The 17,546-nt window shown below is 48.4% G+C and overlaps 1 protein-coding gene across 1 annotated transcript in view; it reads right to left on the reverse strand.

The window, feature by feature from the left end:
- MDGA1 (MAM domain containing glycosylphosphatidylinositol anchor 1) overlaps positions 1-17,546 on the reverse strand; it is a 188,255-nt gene that overhangs the window by 90,005 nt on the left and 80,704 nt on the right. The window contains exons 6-8 of the mRNA XM_077811908.1: positions 11,915-12,184; positions 11,133-11,462; positions 6,999-7,292 (exon numbers count right to left, since the gene is read on the reverse strand). Coding sequence (XP_077668034.1) covers positions 6,999-7,292; positions 11,133-11,462; positions 11,915-12,184 — 894 coding nt within the window. The remainder of the gene's footprint in view (positions 1-6,998; positions 7,293-11,132; positions 11,463-11,914; positions 12,185-17,546) is intronic.

Raw genomic sequence — 17,546 nt, forward strand, 5'->3', positions numbered from 1 at the left:
ACGGCCACACAAGGCTTTGCTTCACTGGTTTAACAATGGATGTTTCACCAGCCAATAAAGTAAGTTCTATTTGTTGATTTATTTTTGATGGTCCACGAGACCAATAATCAGTTCATCCAAGTTTTCATGTTCAATCCTTCCTACTTCCTTTCCTGCTGGGGGCAGGGGAGGGGACAAGACAACCCCCACCCAGTTAGTGCTGCATCTTTCCGGCAGAGCGGGCCTCTCCAGTTTAGCCTGACTCCTTTCCTGCCTGGGGAAGGGGCCATGGTAGGAAAACTGTGGCCTGCCCAGAAAGCGGGCCACGCTCCCTAACGGGACAGTCAATAAAGGAGTGAAGCAGGAGACACAGCCCCTTCCCCTCTGGCTTTTCTCAGCTCGCTCCAGCCACTGCAGATGCTTCTGTGGGGAATCAGAGCTGAGGGGACAATCCCCCCAAAATGCAGCCCTGGGACACAGCTGGGAATTAGACACATTATTGAGCCAAACTGTTCGTCTAAACACTGGATATAAAGTTTGGCATTTCCCTCAGAAAAGTGCTGCAACAGGGAGGCCTGGCTGAGCCACCAGCTGCTGTAAAAGCAGAAAAAAATGGAGGGAACTTCAGGGGATGGGGCGTTTCCCTGCTGCCAGGGACTGAGTGGTCTGGTTCTGCCCCCAAGTTGTAAGTAGGCTGAAGAACCCATTGTAACAGATCTGTGAACCTTAGCATGAATCATAGAATAGAATATCAGGGTTGGAAGGGACCTCAGAAGGTCATCTAGTCCAACCCCCTGCTCAAAGCAGGGCTGATCCCCAATTAAATCATCCCAGCCAGGGCTTTGTCAAGCCTGACCTTAAAAACTTCTAAGGAAGGAGATTCCACCACCTCCCTAGGTAATGCATTCCAGTGTTTCACCACCCTCCTAGTGAAAAAGAATGACAATTTAGAGTATAAATGTCAATAGTTCTCTTGCATAAGCTGTTGACTTGTGGGGTCCAGAAGGGAATCCCCAGACACATGGTCAGTTGTATTGTAGGGTGTGATGGGGCATCCACCCACTCTGGCATGCAAGGGAGGGCCCTAGAGAAGCTGCACAAGAAGCAGCCAATAGTAGAAGGGCTATGAGGAACAGCAAATCAGAGCTCAGCAGGGCAGTATAAGACTGTGACCTGTCAGGAGGGCTGTGTCATGAAGACGATGCCGTGGACCTTGGAGTGATGGGGGTCTGGGAGCAGAAGTGACAGCGGGTAAAGGATTACCAGAAATAGGCATACCAACCTGCGCAGCTAATCATCAAGACAACCAGAAGACGGCACCAGCATGGTAAGTGAAGCCCCGTCACATAGGGCAATATATCTTGCTCTGAAGTGCCAAGTGTAGGCCACTACCAGGGACAGTTGAATTAGATGGACAAGTGATCTCATCCAGTGTATTAGCAGGACACATTCTGGAACAGATGTTCTGGTGTCGTGTGGCACGTGGGTGGAAACTGGAATAGGTGGATTCAGATTGTGACATAGCTGTCCTACATCTTATAAACTAGGTGTGGCTTTCAGGACCGGAAAAATCTTTTGGATTAACTTAATATTATCCCTGCAGGATACTGCACCTAGGATATAACATCATACAGTTTGCTTTGTTACATCTTGGTGCGACACCACAATGCAAATATCTAACAAAATGTCATGTCTGTGGACATAGGACAATAATTTCAAAGAGGTTAGAACTTAAATCAACCTCTGCCATTTTTGGTAACTGTAAAGACTCTTTGTCTTGCTTTTAGGATACTTAAAATCCAGAGGTCAAATAGTTTTCATGATTAGTTACTATGTTATTGCTGGCTTTGGGATGCGTGGTCGAGACCAGATTCTAGTTACTGCTGCTCTCTGTTTGAGATGGCCCAAAACACACTTTGGATTCTAAACACAGCTGAACTTTGCAGAGGTACTAACCCAGACCCATAATCTGTGGATCAGCCCTATCTCTATCTGAACCTGGTTGTCTGTCCCTAATTTTAATATGCATCTATGACATATACTGTGCTTAACTGTGCTTCTTCAGAAAGTGACTACCAAGCCTTGAAACAAGCTGCTAAACAGTTTTATATTTATTATAATAATACTTGGTCCTTCTATAGCCCCTTTTATTTAAGAATCTTAAAGTGCTTTGTGGCATTAACTCTCACCTGGTGCGGTAGGTCACTTTCATCCCCTTTTCAAAGAGATGGGAAGTGACTTAGTCACACCAAGCTGTGACCCAAACCCTGGGAGTCTTGACTCTCCTACTCCCTTGCTCTCACCACTATACCATATTTTCTCAGCCTAGCCTTAGAGATGAAAGCCGGAAAGCACTCTTGTAAACCTATTATTCCACTAGAGCTGCTGAGTCCAGGGAACAGACTGTGTGGCCTGTCACAGAGCTGCCCTTAGCCAATTCCAGCATGCACCATGAAAGGAGAACCACTTTTCCCACTTTCACACTATATAAATAAAAAAAGGAATCAAAACACCACTTTTTTGGCAGCAGATTGGTTTGTTCCCATCTCTTTTTCTCTCTCCCATATTGCAGCACTGCTAGCAAAGCTCATTTCTGGGCTGTTCGTCACAATACGGAACTATATGGGTAAAAAAAAAAAGAAAAAAGAAACAGAGAAACAGGTTCTGACATCTAATCAGATCTGCCGTATTGATTTTGCAACTTTAGCTTTGGAACAAATCAGCAAAACAACCACATTATCACCCAGAATTCACTCTCCCCTGTGTAAGCTGGTTCAAAAGGAGCTCACACAAACAAACACCCCCCCCCACCCCGAGTGGTTCTCAGATGGAAGGAGCAGGCTCGGCGGGAGGGAGGGGGGGAACACGCTCATCATAGAGGCTTCAGAAGCCACACGATTCCCATTTCCAACAAGATTAGAATTCCAGAGCAAGCCACAAAACTAATGAGCTGCCCGCACTGGAGAACAGCATTTCAATTAACCAGAGCAAGCCCCTGCTGGGGCACCCGGCTCTTTCCACAAAAAAGGGAGCTGGATAAACAGATGGGTTGTTTGTTTAGCTGGGAGGCAGGGGTGACTCTGGGCCTTGCTCCACTTTCACTAAAAACAAACCTCAACAACTGGAATTTCATGCTGGTAAAGGGAGCCAGATGGACAGCACCGGAGACTGAAGTCCACTGCTTAGGCACAAAATGGACAGGCAGGCAGTGGCATTGCAAACTTCTGCCATGCTGCTCTGCCTCGGAGGAACCAAGCTGTGAGTGGGACTGGTGAGTTCAGTCCCTGTGACCCATTCAGTATTTGGCCAAGACTGCAGTCTTGAAGAAGTGGAGGGGGTGGGGTTAATTTCTAGGATCATGCATGGCTTCCAGTGGAATTTGGGTCAAACCCGAATCCAAATAAAATTCACTGTTGCTTGTCCTTACGTGGAGCTGATGGGAGATGCCGACAGCAAGAAACTGAATGTGTGTGTCTGCTCAGCTTCGTCCAGGTTATTGGAGTAGGTTTCACCCCTTCTCGAGCCATGACAGAGGGAGGATGGGGGAAGAGGGGTTGGTGTTTGATGAATGACTATGCTAAGCACTTAGGCGCTTTAGTCACAGCCCATGGATGGTGCAGGCTAGTGCAAATTAACATTCTCTCCACCAATCCCATGCTTGCTACATCATCAAGAGGACTTCACAGGAGTTCAGTACTGAATCTTTCCTGATGAGACTAGCTCTATGGTCAGGGTTACCACCCTGGCCTCAGCCCTCCAACCCACTCAATATTATTCAGCACAGTCTTCACTTTAATCTGGAAAGTGAAAGGAGCTAGGCTTGGATTCTCCTTATCTGAATTCCACCCAGTGCAGCACTTGACTGATGAAGATACTATTACTAAGAGGGGAGCACAGATTATCCCAGACCCTTATCTGCTCCACACATCAGAACGTTGCCAATACCTTCTAAACACTCCAGTCTGGGATTTGAACAGCCTCACTCGTCTGCCGAGGGAGGTATCACTGAGCAACAAGGCATCTAAATAGAATGGCATGACATGGGCACCAGCAAGGATGGCAGTACAGGGCAACATCCCTATCACCACTCAGTACTCTCCTGCTGCCTGTTTATGTGGGTGTGTATATATATTATAGGTAGGGTTGATAGCATGGTCCATTATTAATATTACCTGAACTTTCCTATTTTCAGTTGCTTGCAACTTTGCCAAACTTTAACAAAGTAAGTTGAAATTTTCCATACCAGTGCCCTGCCTCAGGCTGATTTTGGTGGGGGGGGGGGGGGAAAGGGGGAGGGGAAATTGAATTCCAGCCAAAATGGATCTGCCACATCCAAGAACCAGGCTTGGAATAATACATTGTTTTGCCCATGTTAAGTTCTGGCAACCTCTCTTTGAGAAGCTTTAGCACCCCCTATGCTTTGGAGCAGGGATTTCAAATTTGGCCTTTTTAAATCAAAGATGTGCCTTCCACTATCCCCATGAAAATCTGCCCAAATTTGGCCAAGATATAAGCCTGGGTCAGGGGCGGGGTCACAGTCTGCACATGCTCAGTAAAGACAGAGTTCTGGCAGCTACATTTCCTGAAGATTCCATCTGCACCATGCATGTTCATTGCAGGTCTTAGTAGGACTTTTCCTGCAGCTGCAGCTCTGGGCGGCTGCGGGCCATACCAGGTCCAGGCATCTGAACAAAGAAAGCAGGGAGCCTCTATCTCATCTGCTCTCAGTGGTCCCCCTGCTAGGCCCAGGCAGTCTGGAGGAGCAAACTGTCTGATTCCAATGCAGAGTAAATAAGAACTGGATCTGGGAGGGCAGGGGAGAACATTAGGACAAGAGGACAGGGTGGGGGCAGAATTTGGGACTAGAGGCTGGTGGGGGCAAGAGGGAAAACTGGAAGATGAGATGGGGAGACTGGGACTGGCTGGGCAAGGGGACTGGGAGCCAGCAGGTTGGGGAAAACAGATACTGGCTGAGGAACCAGGATCGGGGAGGGACTGGCTAAGCAAGGAGACTGGGACTGAGAATTAGTAGGGTTGAGGGGAAGAATTAAAGGGTGAGGCATACAGATCTGACGAGGTTCTACGGTTTTGGGGGAGAGCTGGGACTGGCTGGGCAAGGGGACAGGGATGAGGGGTGGAGATTGGAACTGGCTAGGAGAGGACAATGGGGACTGGGACAAGGAGTGGAAGAGATAGGACCGGTACAGAAATAGGTTGTATAGGATGGAGCAGAAGGGTGTCATGCTTGGAGGGAATAGGGGAAGAGGAGTCTGTGTTCAGTCGAGCACACTCCCTTCCACAGAACTCAAGATTCCGGAGTCTCACCATTCCTCTGCTGTCAACAAATATCTGTGAAACCCTCTGGCAATGTTCACTATCCTCCTCTCTTGTTGGTCCACAGAGAGGATGATAACCTACTACTGCTATCAGTTATTCTATTAGCTCAAGTGGCAAAGGCCTGTATGGTGGATCTAAAGGTTAAAACCCCGCTGATGACCCATGTGGGTGTCAATATGATGCCACACGATGGAATTTCTTCTCCCCGCCCTTTTTTTAAAAGGTTTCTCTTTTAAAAGCTAGGAAATTACACACACAAAAAGCGAGGTTAAAAGAACAGTATTAAGGTCGCAAAGTCAAGCACTCAAAATTTGAAAATGCCAGAATTAAGACTGCCTGTGCAAGCTTAATTTGACCCTCTTGTCCACATGGGTTATGCTACAGTCTTTAATTACATGACCACATGCTTCCCCCCCCCCCCCCCCCCCACAGGATCCCTGCCTCATTCAGTGTGCAGAACAGACAGTGCTCACTTCATGAGTAACTATTCAAGGTTTTGTTTTCTCCTCGTTGTTCAGCGTGTGGTCCCAGACCTTATTTACTGCACACTATTCAGACCCTGCTCTGAAGACAAATTTCCTCATTGGTTTTCCTATGGGGCTCATCACTGTAGTAACCAAGTGCTTCACAGATATGAATGAATTTATTTTCACAACACCACTGTGAGGCAAGTGGGTGGCATTAACCCCCTTTTAGAGAGGGATCTGGGTCAGCAAGATTAAGGACAAAAGTATTCACTAATTTTGGGTGCCCAAATTGAGACACCTAGGACCTGATTTTTAGGAGTACTTAGCATTATATAGCAGTTTATATGTTCAAATCGCAATTCCCATTGACTTCAGCTGCAGCTGTGCATGTTCAGCACTTTTGCAAACCACACCACAAGATGTCAAATCAGGCACCTGGAAAATGAGGAACAAACCATTAGTGACCCCTCTGAAAAGTCTGGTTTAAGTGACTTGACTAGCATCACATAGTAACCCTGTGGCAGAGCCAGGGATAGAATCCAGTTCTCCAGAGCAGCATTCAACTGTCTTAATCATAAGACGATCCTTTCTCTTCTTGCAGTCCCCTGCCTCGTTCACTATGCATGTTCCAACTTCTGCATGAAAGGACGCAGGGGACCTACCTACAACAGTTTCCCTCATTACACAACCCTGATTCATCCCCAGAACAGGTCCATCCTGAATGGGGCGGGAAGGGTCCTATAGAAAAAGTAATATATGATCATGTAATTAAAGACTGTATCATAATGCAGATGTACAAGAGGGCTGAATCAAGGTTGAACAGGCAGCCTTAATTCTGGCATTTCCTAGCTTCTGAGCGCTTGTCTTTGCAACCCTAATAATGGTCTTTTAATGTAATTTTTGTGGGGGTAACATATATGCACACACACAGGCAAGTGCTACGTTAACAAGTGAGGTAACCCAACCAATAGTGGATCAACAGGCCCCCACGGTTGGCTGGCATATGTTGTTGGTTGGCTAGCATGTCTCCTCGTGTGTGGACGTCAGGTAAATAAACCCTTCAAAGTCCACAAGATGAAACACACTCAATCCAAAAAAGAGACGTCAACCCTATTGGAGAATAGCGCCATAAGCATCACCTGCCCAGACTTTAGCAAGATGCCAGTGCATGCTGGCACAGAGGTAGGAGCTACAGAAACATGCGGTTATACTCACACTGCACGTTGAGCTGTACCAAGGCTTCCCGGGGTCTGATGTTAAAGCCATTGTACCTGGCTGTCTGACACTTATAGGTCCCGCTCATTTCTCGGCTAACACTCTCCAGGCGCAGCTTCCCATCGTAAGTCTCCACTGTCATGGCACCTGAGGGCATGGGGGCCTCCTTGTCTACCCGGGACCAGATGATGGGTGGCTTGGGCTTCCCTCGAACCTCGCACTGCAGCTCGGCCCTGGAGCCCTCCCGAACGGTGATGGTGGACTGGCCTTTGGGGACACTGATGGTTGGAGGCACTAAAAAGAAGATAAAAAGGGACTGTTTGTCAAGGTAACATCCTTCCAGCAGAGCATGAGGGAAACCTTTGAAGGATGGTTGCACTTGTGGGGAAGGATGTTATATTGGCAGCTCTGGAGACTGCAGCCCTCCAATCAAAAATGGCATTGGTAGTGCCAGAGCAAAGCTCCCCATGCTCTGCCCCAGCCAATGTCAGCCATCCCTTGGAGGTTCCACCTCTAGGTGGAGTGTAGTGTTTCATCCCCATGGCCTCTGAGTGTGCCAGCACCAACAAAAAGTACCAGCTGTGACAGGACACCTCAACTCACTTCACGTACATCAGTGAACTACTATCAAACACGATCAGTCGCTATCAGCCTAAAGCAGGCTAGAACCGATAATCTAGAGCTGGAAGACTCCACATCCTAGTCTCAATCTTTTTAGCCATTTAATTCCCCATCTGTACCCAGAAGCGGGAGGCCAAATCCAATCTCTTTATACGGGCTGGATTGGAGACAGTGGCCTACAGGCGCATGCTTCATATATTCCACTCCCAGCCTCCATAGACATGCTTCATATATTCCACTCCCAGCCTCCACGGCCACCTCAATGCAAACTGGCCACTATTTCTCAATTTACCCTCTGCCCACGAGAGAGAGCACTGGGACGGTTTTCACACACATACAACACAACTGTATTAAGAGCATATTTAAGATGGCTCTGGCATCAGTCTCCTTTGGTAGTGACCTCTCTATGCAACAGAGAAGTTGAGTTTTCAATTTACAGGTCCCCTGTGGGCCATGGAATCTCATCAGATGCTCTCCTGTTTGGTGTGAAGAGAGCACTGCCCCCCCCCGCCAGTCAGCACCGCCAGCAGATGCTCACCTGGCGAGAGGCAATTTTCACCACAGGGAAAAACTGCAAATTGTATTTGGAAATTTTTTTTAATTAAAGCCCTCTCTTCTGAGCCTCCCACTGGAGACTGCCATCTCAGCGAATGGGGGCCTTTTTTGCTGGGTGGCAGCAGATGGCCAGGGAATGCAGAGCAGTTTCCACCTTGCTGCTTAAATACCATGGCTCTGGGGAAAAACTCAACGGGTTCAAGCCAAACACGAAGTGGGGGAGGGTCTTTATTGCTCCTTAAATGCACACAGAGGGCCGGATACCCCAACGTGAACAAACCCCCCCCATTACCCAGTGTGTGCAGGACAGGGGGGATTCAGCCTGAAGGGAGGCAGGTGATGGTGCTGGTGCCTGCCCTCACTTGGCGTTCTGGCTGGGGACAGCAGCTTTACTTTCCCTGGCTGCAGAGGAGTCCAGCTGGCAGTGACTATCGATGGGATTCCTCAATCAGCCTCACCATGTTCTCTTCCCAGTCAACCCCACTGTGCTCTGCTGGCCCTTTCTGCTCCTGCTGGTGGAAGCGGGGTTGTAGCAACTTTGGGCCACCACAGCCAGCTTCTTGTAGATTTTTTAACTCTTGAGCTGGTACCTACATATGGGCCAGCAGATATTGTCCAGCCCTTGTAGTGGGGACAGACTCTATGATCATACAGACCTTTGCCATTTTACTCCTACAACCTTATAGCTATTACCTTGTAAAGGAGCGGACTCCCCCCTGTGGTGCCTCCTGCTGGTCATTGGGGAAATTAGCTCTTAGCATAGAGTGCCCTCTGCAGGCCAGTGATCCGCACAGCTCTGGCCCCCATGTCCCTCACAGACCCTGGTGCCCCTTTCTCTGGGTTCTGCCCCCTGGCAGCACCCCCACATTCTGCCTCTGGGTCTCCCCTTCCTGGGGCACCCCCAACCCACTATCCCCACCTTGCCTCAGTCTGGGCTACTGCCAGTCATCACCACGCCCCCACTCCCTGGGGCAGACTACAGCGTAAAGGCCACTCATCATAGGCAAGGGGGTTCGGACCTGCTGCCTTCCTCTGCCTCCCAGTACCTCTATGGGCCTTGGACCAGGCCCTACAGCCTGGAGAGTTGCCAGCCTGGAGTGCCCCGCTCAGCCTGCTCCTTCCCCAGCCCTGCTTCACTCCCAGTACCCTGGCTGGCAGGCCCTGCTCTCTCCTAGCCTGGAGAGAGACTCCTTGGGCCTCTGGCTCACAGCCTTTTTATACGGACAGCTGGGGCCTGATTGGAGCGTGGCCCAGCTGCAGCTGCTTCCCCAATTAGCCATCCCCAGCCACAGCCCTCTCCTGGGCTGCTTTTAACCCCTTCTATTTTAGGAGCAGGGTAGCCACCCCGCTACACACATTCTATTAGCTATTGGGGGTCGGTTTTTTTGGAGAAGTATTCTCTAAACTCCACTGCTACAGCCAGATCTGGCTTACATTCCCAGCTCTGTCACTAACTCACCATGGGATCTGAAGCAAGTCATGTCGTTTTGTGCCTCAGTTTCCCCAACTATAAAAAGAAGAGGAGCAGCATTCCCCTGCCTTCCAGGGCTGTTAGGAGGATGAATTAATTAACTTCTTTGATGCTGAAATGCCCAGTACACAGTAAGTGCTCAGTATCTCATTATCACAAAGCATCAGGGGGCATTCTCTTTGGAGCAGATTGATAAGGATTTTTGCGGAGTAGGGTGGTTCTCAGAAAAACAAGAGCCAATTCCAACACTTTCTGCTAAGGGCACAGACAAGGCAGGGAATCAGATCGGTCAAGGACAGGATTCGGACCAGCCAAAACTGGTTAACATCACTATGAAAAAGGAAACTTTCTGGAGCAGTTTGGAAAAATCAGGACAGATTCTGCAGCCAGTTGACTTCCCTCAGGCTCTCTCATCATTTAGCTACAGGTAGGTGCAGCGTTGCTCTCAGTCACACTTGAGCAATCCCAGGGAAGGCAGTGGGACTGCACGGGTGTATCTGAAAACAGAATCTGACCTGATGTTTTGCTAGCACAACCGAAAGAGTCTTGATCTGTACGTTCCAGCTCTAAAGAAATGACTGACAGATTTGGGGCTCCCACTGAAACCAATAAGAAAGTTTTGCCATGGACTCTACTGGGAGAAGGGAAAAGAGGGTGAGATTTATAGTGTCTGGGGTCCTGCAGAAAATATTCAAGAGATGTCCTGAGGATTAGAGTTAGGACACTAAACATTAAAGCTGTTTATGGGATGAAGGTTTATGAGACCCATCACACAGCTCCCACTGTACACTCCCATGGACACAAGCCAGGTCCTTCCATCTCAGTCTCTGGAAAAATATCAGAGGGAGTGTCTCTCCTAAGCCATGCAAAGAGGTGAAAGACCACTACCTCCTTCCCCACAACCACCAGCGTTGGGACATTTGGTAAAATCCCATTCCCTCGCTGTTCCTTCATGATAAGTCCTTGACCAGGGCTTCTTCAAAACCATCTCCTTCCGAGGTTGGTTTGGGCTGCAATCTGGGCCTTCCCAATCCATAATCAGACATCCTCAGTCATGTTGTGCCTTAGGTCACTAGAAGCCTGAAACTAACTCATTGAGACTCTATATTAAAGGAAGGAACTAGCTACTTTAGAACACACCTATCCCAGCTGGGTCACTGGCCACTCACGAGACATGCCCACAGCATCCAGCCCAGCACACACACGCTCCCGCATAAAATGTGGCATGCTGGGGCTGCTCTCTTTGGTTTAGTCCAGCCTCCTCATCAGGAACACGAGAGGGATCATCTCAGGATACTACAAGTCACACAGCATAGCTGTCATCCCAAATGGAAGGAACAAGAGCTCTTACACTTGAAATCAAGGCTCATTTGAGGGCCTTCAAGAGCTCAGGCTGGAAAGAATATGTTGGTTTCATGATTCTAATCCATATTATGACCCCCGACCCGACTCCCTCAAAGCCCCAGGCCTCTATGGAGGAGGCTCACCTGTTTCTGAAGAGATGTTCACCTCAACACTGAGGTCGGGAATGGGGGCCCCCTGGAAGGACGCAATGCACAGATATGTGCCATAATCACTGAAGCGCAGGTCAATGATCTCCAGGCTGCTGGTCACTGGTGGGAGCTCAGGGTCATTCCTAGAAACAAGCAGTCGGTCTGAGACCCTGGCTGGTTTCCCATTCTTGTACCAGAAGTAGACGACCTTCTCTTGGGGGACGGCATCCACGTGGCACGAGAGCTTCAGGTCCTGCCCTAGCTGGATGCTCTCACTCTCTTTGATCACGTCAGGGGTGATCTGGAAGGTGGCGTTCTTCATGGCTGGGATGAACACAGGTGCAAAGCCAGTTAGTGAAGACAAAATGCCCTGTGCCCAAAGGGGATTCCCATGTGAGATATCTACCCTTTGTCCGATGGGAGGCAATGGCTCCACACGCTCTGGGCAAAGGGATGCCCCAGGCCTATGCCCAAATGAGATCCCCATGTGAAGCAATGGCCCCACGCCCCCAAGGCCTGCTGTGGTGTTGCATGTCAGGACCAGGAAGCATCAGCAGAGCTGTGAAAGGACAGGACTGGAATAATCATGGGTGCTGTGAGTCAGGAGTGAGGTGCATCAGCAGAGCTGTAGGTGGGGAAGCTTGCACAGTGCCTTCTCCAGTCAGTGCTACCAGTCCCTTGCTGGAGTAGCACATTTACCCCTATTTAAATGAACAATGATGTGTGCTGGTAACCCAGAGTCTCGCCCTAAAAGTGCATGCAGTGGAAGGACGTACATCGCACCAGCAGATTCACTGTCTTCTTAGCTGGGTTCCCCACATTGTTGATGGCCGTGCAATTGTAGTAGCCTGAATCTTCCATGCGGATCCCCCAGATGGTGAGGTTACCCTCTTGAATAAGGCTGTTGTGAGGCATAGGGCTGGGTGAATGAGACCAGACCACCTCAGGCAGTGGGTCGCCACCTGTCAGGGAGCACTGCATAGTGACATTATCTCCTGGGTTCACCACCAGGGTCTCATTGACAGACAGCTTCAGAGCGGGTGGAGCTGGAAGAGAAAAATGGGAACACTAGTGAGCTCTGAGGAGACTCACACCAGTCTGGGCTTCGCTCAATTCTATCTGAATGGAGAGACTCTCAGTTTGTTCTTGAGAAAGAGTGGACCAGGCTGGGTGAGTGTGGGCTGGACATGAGTTCATTAAAAACATGATGTGTATGAATCTAGGACCCCATCAACACTGCATCTCTAACCAAGTCAGGGGACCAGGCCATAACAGGGTTAAAAGGCATAGCGTAGACAGGACCTCACGGAGACCCAAAACTGAGGACACATCATGGGGTGTGACTGCAGCTGGGGTAGACATACCCGAGCTAGCTTGAATCTAGCTAGCTCATGGTCCCAGAGCAGTGAAGCTGCAGCAGTGCATGCTTCAGCATGGGCTAGCGCCATGAATAATTACCCAGAGTTCCAGTGGACTGAAGCACGCACTGCCCAGCTTCCCTGCTCCAGGACTGAGCTAGTGAGATTAACAACTTGCTTGGGTAGGTCTACATGAGCTGCAATGACACCTTGTGATTGCAGCATAGACCCTGAACAGTCCAAGCTTTAGGAGTGTGGTTAGGTCCCATCTACACGGAACATTGTAACAGCATGTTAACTAGGTGCTCTGGCTCTGTTATAGATGTAGGGCCCAATTCTCCACTCCAAATCAGAACAGTAGTATTTTACACCCATTTTGCATAAGTACAATTGGCAACACAGAAGCAGTGGAGAATCTGGACCTAAGGCTTGTTGATTTTTGCTCCCAGTTCAAGTAACTGTGGCTTCAGATGGACATTACCAGCCAAGATGACAAAGAAATGGGGAACCAGTGCCACGCTTATTTTCACAACAACAACATCAAAATCCCCAGCACACAGGTTAATTTATTTTGCTCTTTCTGTATCAGTTTCCCCAGTCTTTACATGGGGCCTGCAGACACTGAGATGGAATAAAAGCTCAGCTACTTGCATTGTGGCTCCTATCTAAGCTTCTGCATACCCCCTGCTGAAAATGTTGTGTAAGTCACTGCAAATATCTCTATGCCGCCTACAGAAACAGCACACCGGAGACTGAGTGGAAGTAGTGGTGGTGGGGAAAGATATGAAAATAAGAGATTCATCGAAATAGGTCATATTAGCCATGAGGCAAGCACTCAACCTTCCCTCTGATTGCTATGGGCCTGCCAGCTCAGCCCCAAGGGATGGAAGGACAGAACTTGTCCGGATCATGAGTTCCCAAACTGTGGTACATGTGCCACCGGTGGTACAGGAGCTTGTTGAAAGTGGTATGCTGTAAAAGGGTGGTCTGTCCCCTTTAAAGGGGGAGTGGGTCCCAGGACCAGCCAAGCCCTGTTTCACAATGTGGCCCCTTTAAGGAAGCAGGTATTCAAGGGAGCAGCAGAATGGGGGCAGGTGTTAAGGAAGCAGCTTAAGAGATTAACAAAAAGAAAAAGAGGACTTGTGGCACCTTAGAGACTAACAAATTTATTTGAGCATAAGCTTTCGTGAGCTACAGGTGACTCCCAGGAGTAGTAGAGGGCAGAAAGCCTAGACAGAAGAATTGCAGGGGAGCGCTGAGTTAAGAGAGGTTTCAGAGTAGCAGCCGTGTTAGTCTGTATTCGCAAAAAGAACAGGAGTACTTGTGGCACCTTAGAGACTAACAAATTTATTTGAGCACAAGCATAACATGCATCCGATGAAGTGAGCTGTAGCTCACCAAAGCTTATGCTCAAATAAATTTGTTAGTCTCTAAGGTGCCACAAGTCCTCCTTTTCTTTTTGAGTTAAGAGAGGCTCACCAGAATGAGAACCAGAAGGGAGATTGGTGGACTGGGAAAGCCTGCCTAAATTAGAACCCAGCCCTAAGGAGGAGGGCTGCGGGGAGGCCTGAAGCAAGGGGAAGAAGTGTGTGAGTCCAAGGACCAAGGGAGGCTCTGTGGAACAAGGCTGGAATCTGGATACTGGTGGGCTGGAGAAGCCTCTTGAATCATGGCACAGCCCCGTGAAGGAAGGCTGTGTTGTTCCTTACAAAGGGAGCAAGAGTTGGGTCCCGGGACCAGAGAAGGAGGAAATCTGTGTGAAAGGTTCTTCAGAGAGGCCAAAGGCTGCAGTGAGACTGGCAGAGTTCCCTGGTTCAGGAGGAACTGAAGGGGAGCTGGGAACCTGAAGCATTGGAACCAGAATGAATTGGAGCTGGAGCTGCCTGGTGTCCAGGTGAGGTTCCGGGACCTATTGTCAATAGAAGACGACACCTTTGTATTATCTTCCACAATAATCCAAGTAAGAATTAGCAGAAACTTTGAATTTAAATGAGACAAATTAAAACGTGAAGCCACCGGCTTCGTTTAGCAGCATACCAAAATATATCAAGTCATTTGACAAATGTTTTGTGTTACTTAGATTACAAGGAAGACATAATAATTGATTATTCTTTATTATTCACAGTCTAAAAACCTGAGATGTTTAAAAAATGTTGTAATCTAACATTTCAGACTTCTGTAGGAATCTATTTTACTATGACTATAGAAACGCTTATGCCTATTAAGGCCTAAAAGAAGTGGGCACTAAAAGAAGAAATTTGCTCGTGATATTTCAAATATCACTAAAGAAGGCTGCACATAAGCCAATTAAGTTTGGGAACTGCTGGTCTAGATCATTCATGGTCCTGTATCCCAACCACCAGCTGGTGCTAAACACTGTGGCTCCCCTCCTGGTTCTCTGCATGTGTCAAATACATGGTTCTACACTCTTGGGGTACAACCCAGATGGCCTCCCCTTTATGGCACAGGTGAACACATTGGGCCAATTCAAAGTGCACGCGCAGCTCCTCGTCTTCTGGATCCTCACATCCTTCTGTTTGGTTTCTTTCATTCCTGCTCTCCCCAGGAACTGATCTCAAAAGCTTTCCTCTGCCTTCTCCACTTCATCTCAAGAAAGGCCCTTTAACGCTCCTTGTCAGCTCCATCGCTGGCTCCAGACAGAGCTCAGAAAGCAACCAGCGACAGCACAAAGGCTGAGAGTGCTTTTTAAGTAACGGCCATAATAATGCAAAATAAGATGTTGTTACATATTCATGAAGCCTGATTTAACAGCATCATTATTTCTGCCTCTCCTCTCCCCGGACTCTGCGTTAATGAGCTGTGCTGGATCTCTGAATTACGGCTCATACAAACAAGGCTAGGAGGGCTGCTCTCCCCTCCGTGCAGGCGGCATAACTTAGCAGCATAACTACGGCCAGAAAGCTCAGAGCACTGCAGCCTGGTGTCCTGTCTCTAACGGTGGCCAATGTCCCTCTTGTCACATGCACAGGGAGCAGCTGGCTAACTGTGCAAGTGCTATATATTTGTATGGGGGTGGGGGGTGGGGTTGTCATCTTTTGCGGCCAGCCATAAGGATCAGTTTGGAGGCACAGGGTTTAATTCCTTTGATTTTTCAGGGCCATGGCTGAAGGTCAGGTCCCTTGAAGGTCTCTCAACGTGGAGTTTTGGAAAATAAATATCAAATCCAGTGTATAATAGGGAGCAAAAATGATCTGTGTATTTGCCAGTGGCAACTTTAGGCTCTGATGGGCTTCACACATCCAAAGAGGCCCCTAATAGGGTGACCTGGCTCATCCTGGATGGACAAACCGCCACATGACACAGAGTACAAGACCATCCGTAAGGCTGCCCTGAGCCAAGAGACCTTTGGTCTTGTCCAGCTGATACTGAATAGTAGTCACCTCCCCTAACACTGAACTGGTCTTGGCTGGAAGTTGCTTCTCCTTGGTCAAGCTGGTAGAAGCTGCACTCATGGTCTTGGTAGAGAGTATCTCCCCCTGGGCAGACCTGGAAGGTGGCAGAGATCAATTTCTTGAAGAGGGTTTTTTTGGGGAGGGGGTGGAGAGGAGGAAAGGGAGGCAGCAGTGAAGCATGAGTCAGATCTTATTCAGGTTCTGGTAAAGATTTTGGGCTATTCTTTTAGTTTACCTGAACTTATTTGACCAGCCCTAACTGCTAGAATCCTGTAGGGTGAGGATATGTTCTGTGCAGGGTAACTCAGAAAATATGACCTCGTGGGGCAGCTGCTTCCTCAGGGCAGCTTGTTGGTGTGTGTAACCAGGAGAGGAGGAACCTTTGAAATGGCCATCAGCACATTTCAAGGCAATGCTTCTCCAGCATGAACCCAGCCCCAGCTCTGGGAGCTGAGATTGGATCACATCCTCCTCTAGTTAGCGGATGGACGATAACAATATGCAACCATTGTTATGCAGGAGATGAATCTCATTTATTTGTAACCCGTGGCGATTCCTTTTGTTCTCGGCTCAGAAAACCTGCTGGCAGAGTCTGCTGTGGAGCAAGGGGACCATTAAAAACAAAGAGTCGCTTTCAATTCCCTTTGAAGTCCAATTTGCTGCAGTAAAACTGCAGGAGAATTAACCAGCTGGGCTGCTTAACTTTTCAGAAATCAAAAGAGAAAATGTCAGCCATTCCCCAATCACAGCTGGATCCCAATACACAGGCTGCAACAAACTGGCCCATGAGACAGGTCTGAGTTCTGCAGCCAGACCCACTGGGTCAGCCTCAGAGCTCTAGAATCTAAAAGCATCATCAGGAAGGAGGAGGAAAAGGAGGCAGAAAACTCCTGCAAGGGGAGGATGCACATAGAGAACAGGAATTGAAACTGGTGCTGCAGACATTTGTGCTACAACCACAACACTCAGCTGCTGCCCAAGGTAACTATCGAAGAGCCAAGCCAGGAAAAAAAAAAAAAAAGATTCCTAACCCTCAGGGCCAAGCGCAGGACTCCCTGGCAGGGAGAAGTACAGATCTGCACCACAGACAATCAGTGGCAAGGGGACCCTGATGAATCATAGGAGCCACTTTTATAGCCAAACGGCAAAGGAGCAGCAAACAAGACGGGGAAGGAAGATTCTCTGACCTGACCCATCACTTCCCCTCAAAGGTCCATATTATTTGGATCTATAGATACTTAAAAACTGATTTCCACGCACCTCTGTGCTCCCTGAGTTTTTCTCTAGGTGCAGAAGCAAAGACATCATGAATAAGGCTGTTCAGAATTCTGGACACAGCCAATGCTACAAGGAAGTTACTAATGCATGAGCAGAAGAGGGGAGGAAGAGATTTATGCAAGATCAGAGAGAATCTAAAAAATTATTCACACATATACAGAGAGACTTTATATTTGTGTGTGTATAAATATGAATACATATCTATATATAGCAAGAGAGCTACACACATCTACTGTGTGGGCCAAATGTTGATGTGGTGCAAGTAGCTAAAAAGTTGAGTCAATATAGCCATGTACTGCACATGTACTGGTACCAGATCTGATCAGTTTGAAAACCCTGCTTTCTTGTTCACTCAATAA

The sequence above is a fragment of the Eretmochelys imbricata genome, chromosome 3 (genome assembly GCF_965152235.1).
Source record: "Eretmochelys imbricata isolate rEreImb1 chromosome 3, rEreImb1.hap1, whole genome shotgun sequence".
NCBI lineage: Eukaryota > Metazoa > Chordata > Testudines > Cheloniidae > Eretmochelys > Eretmochelys imbricata.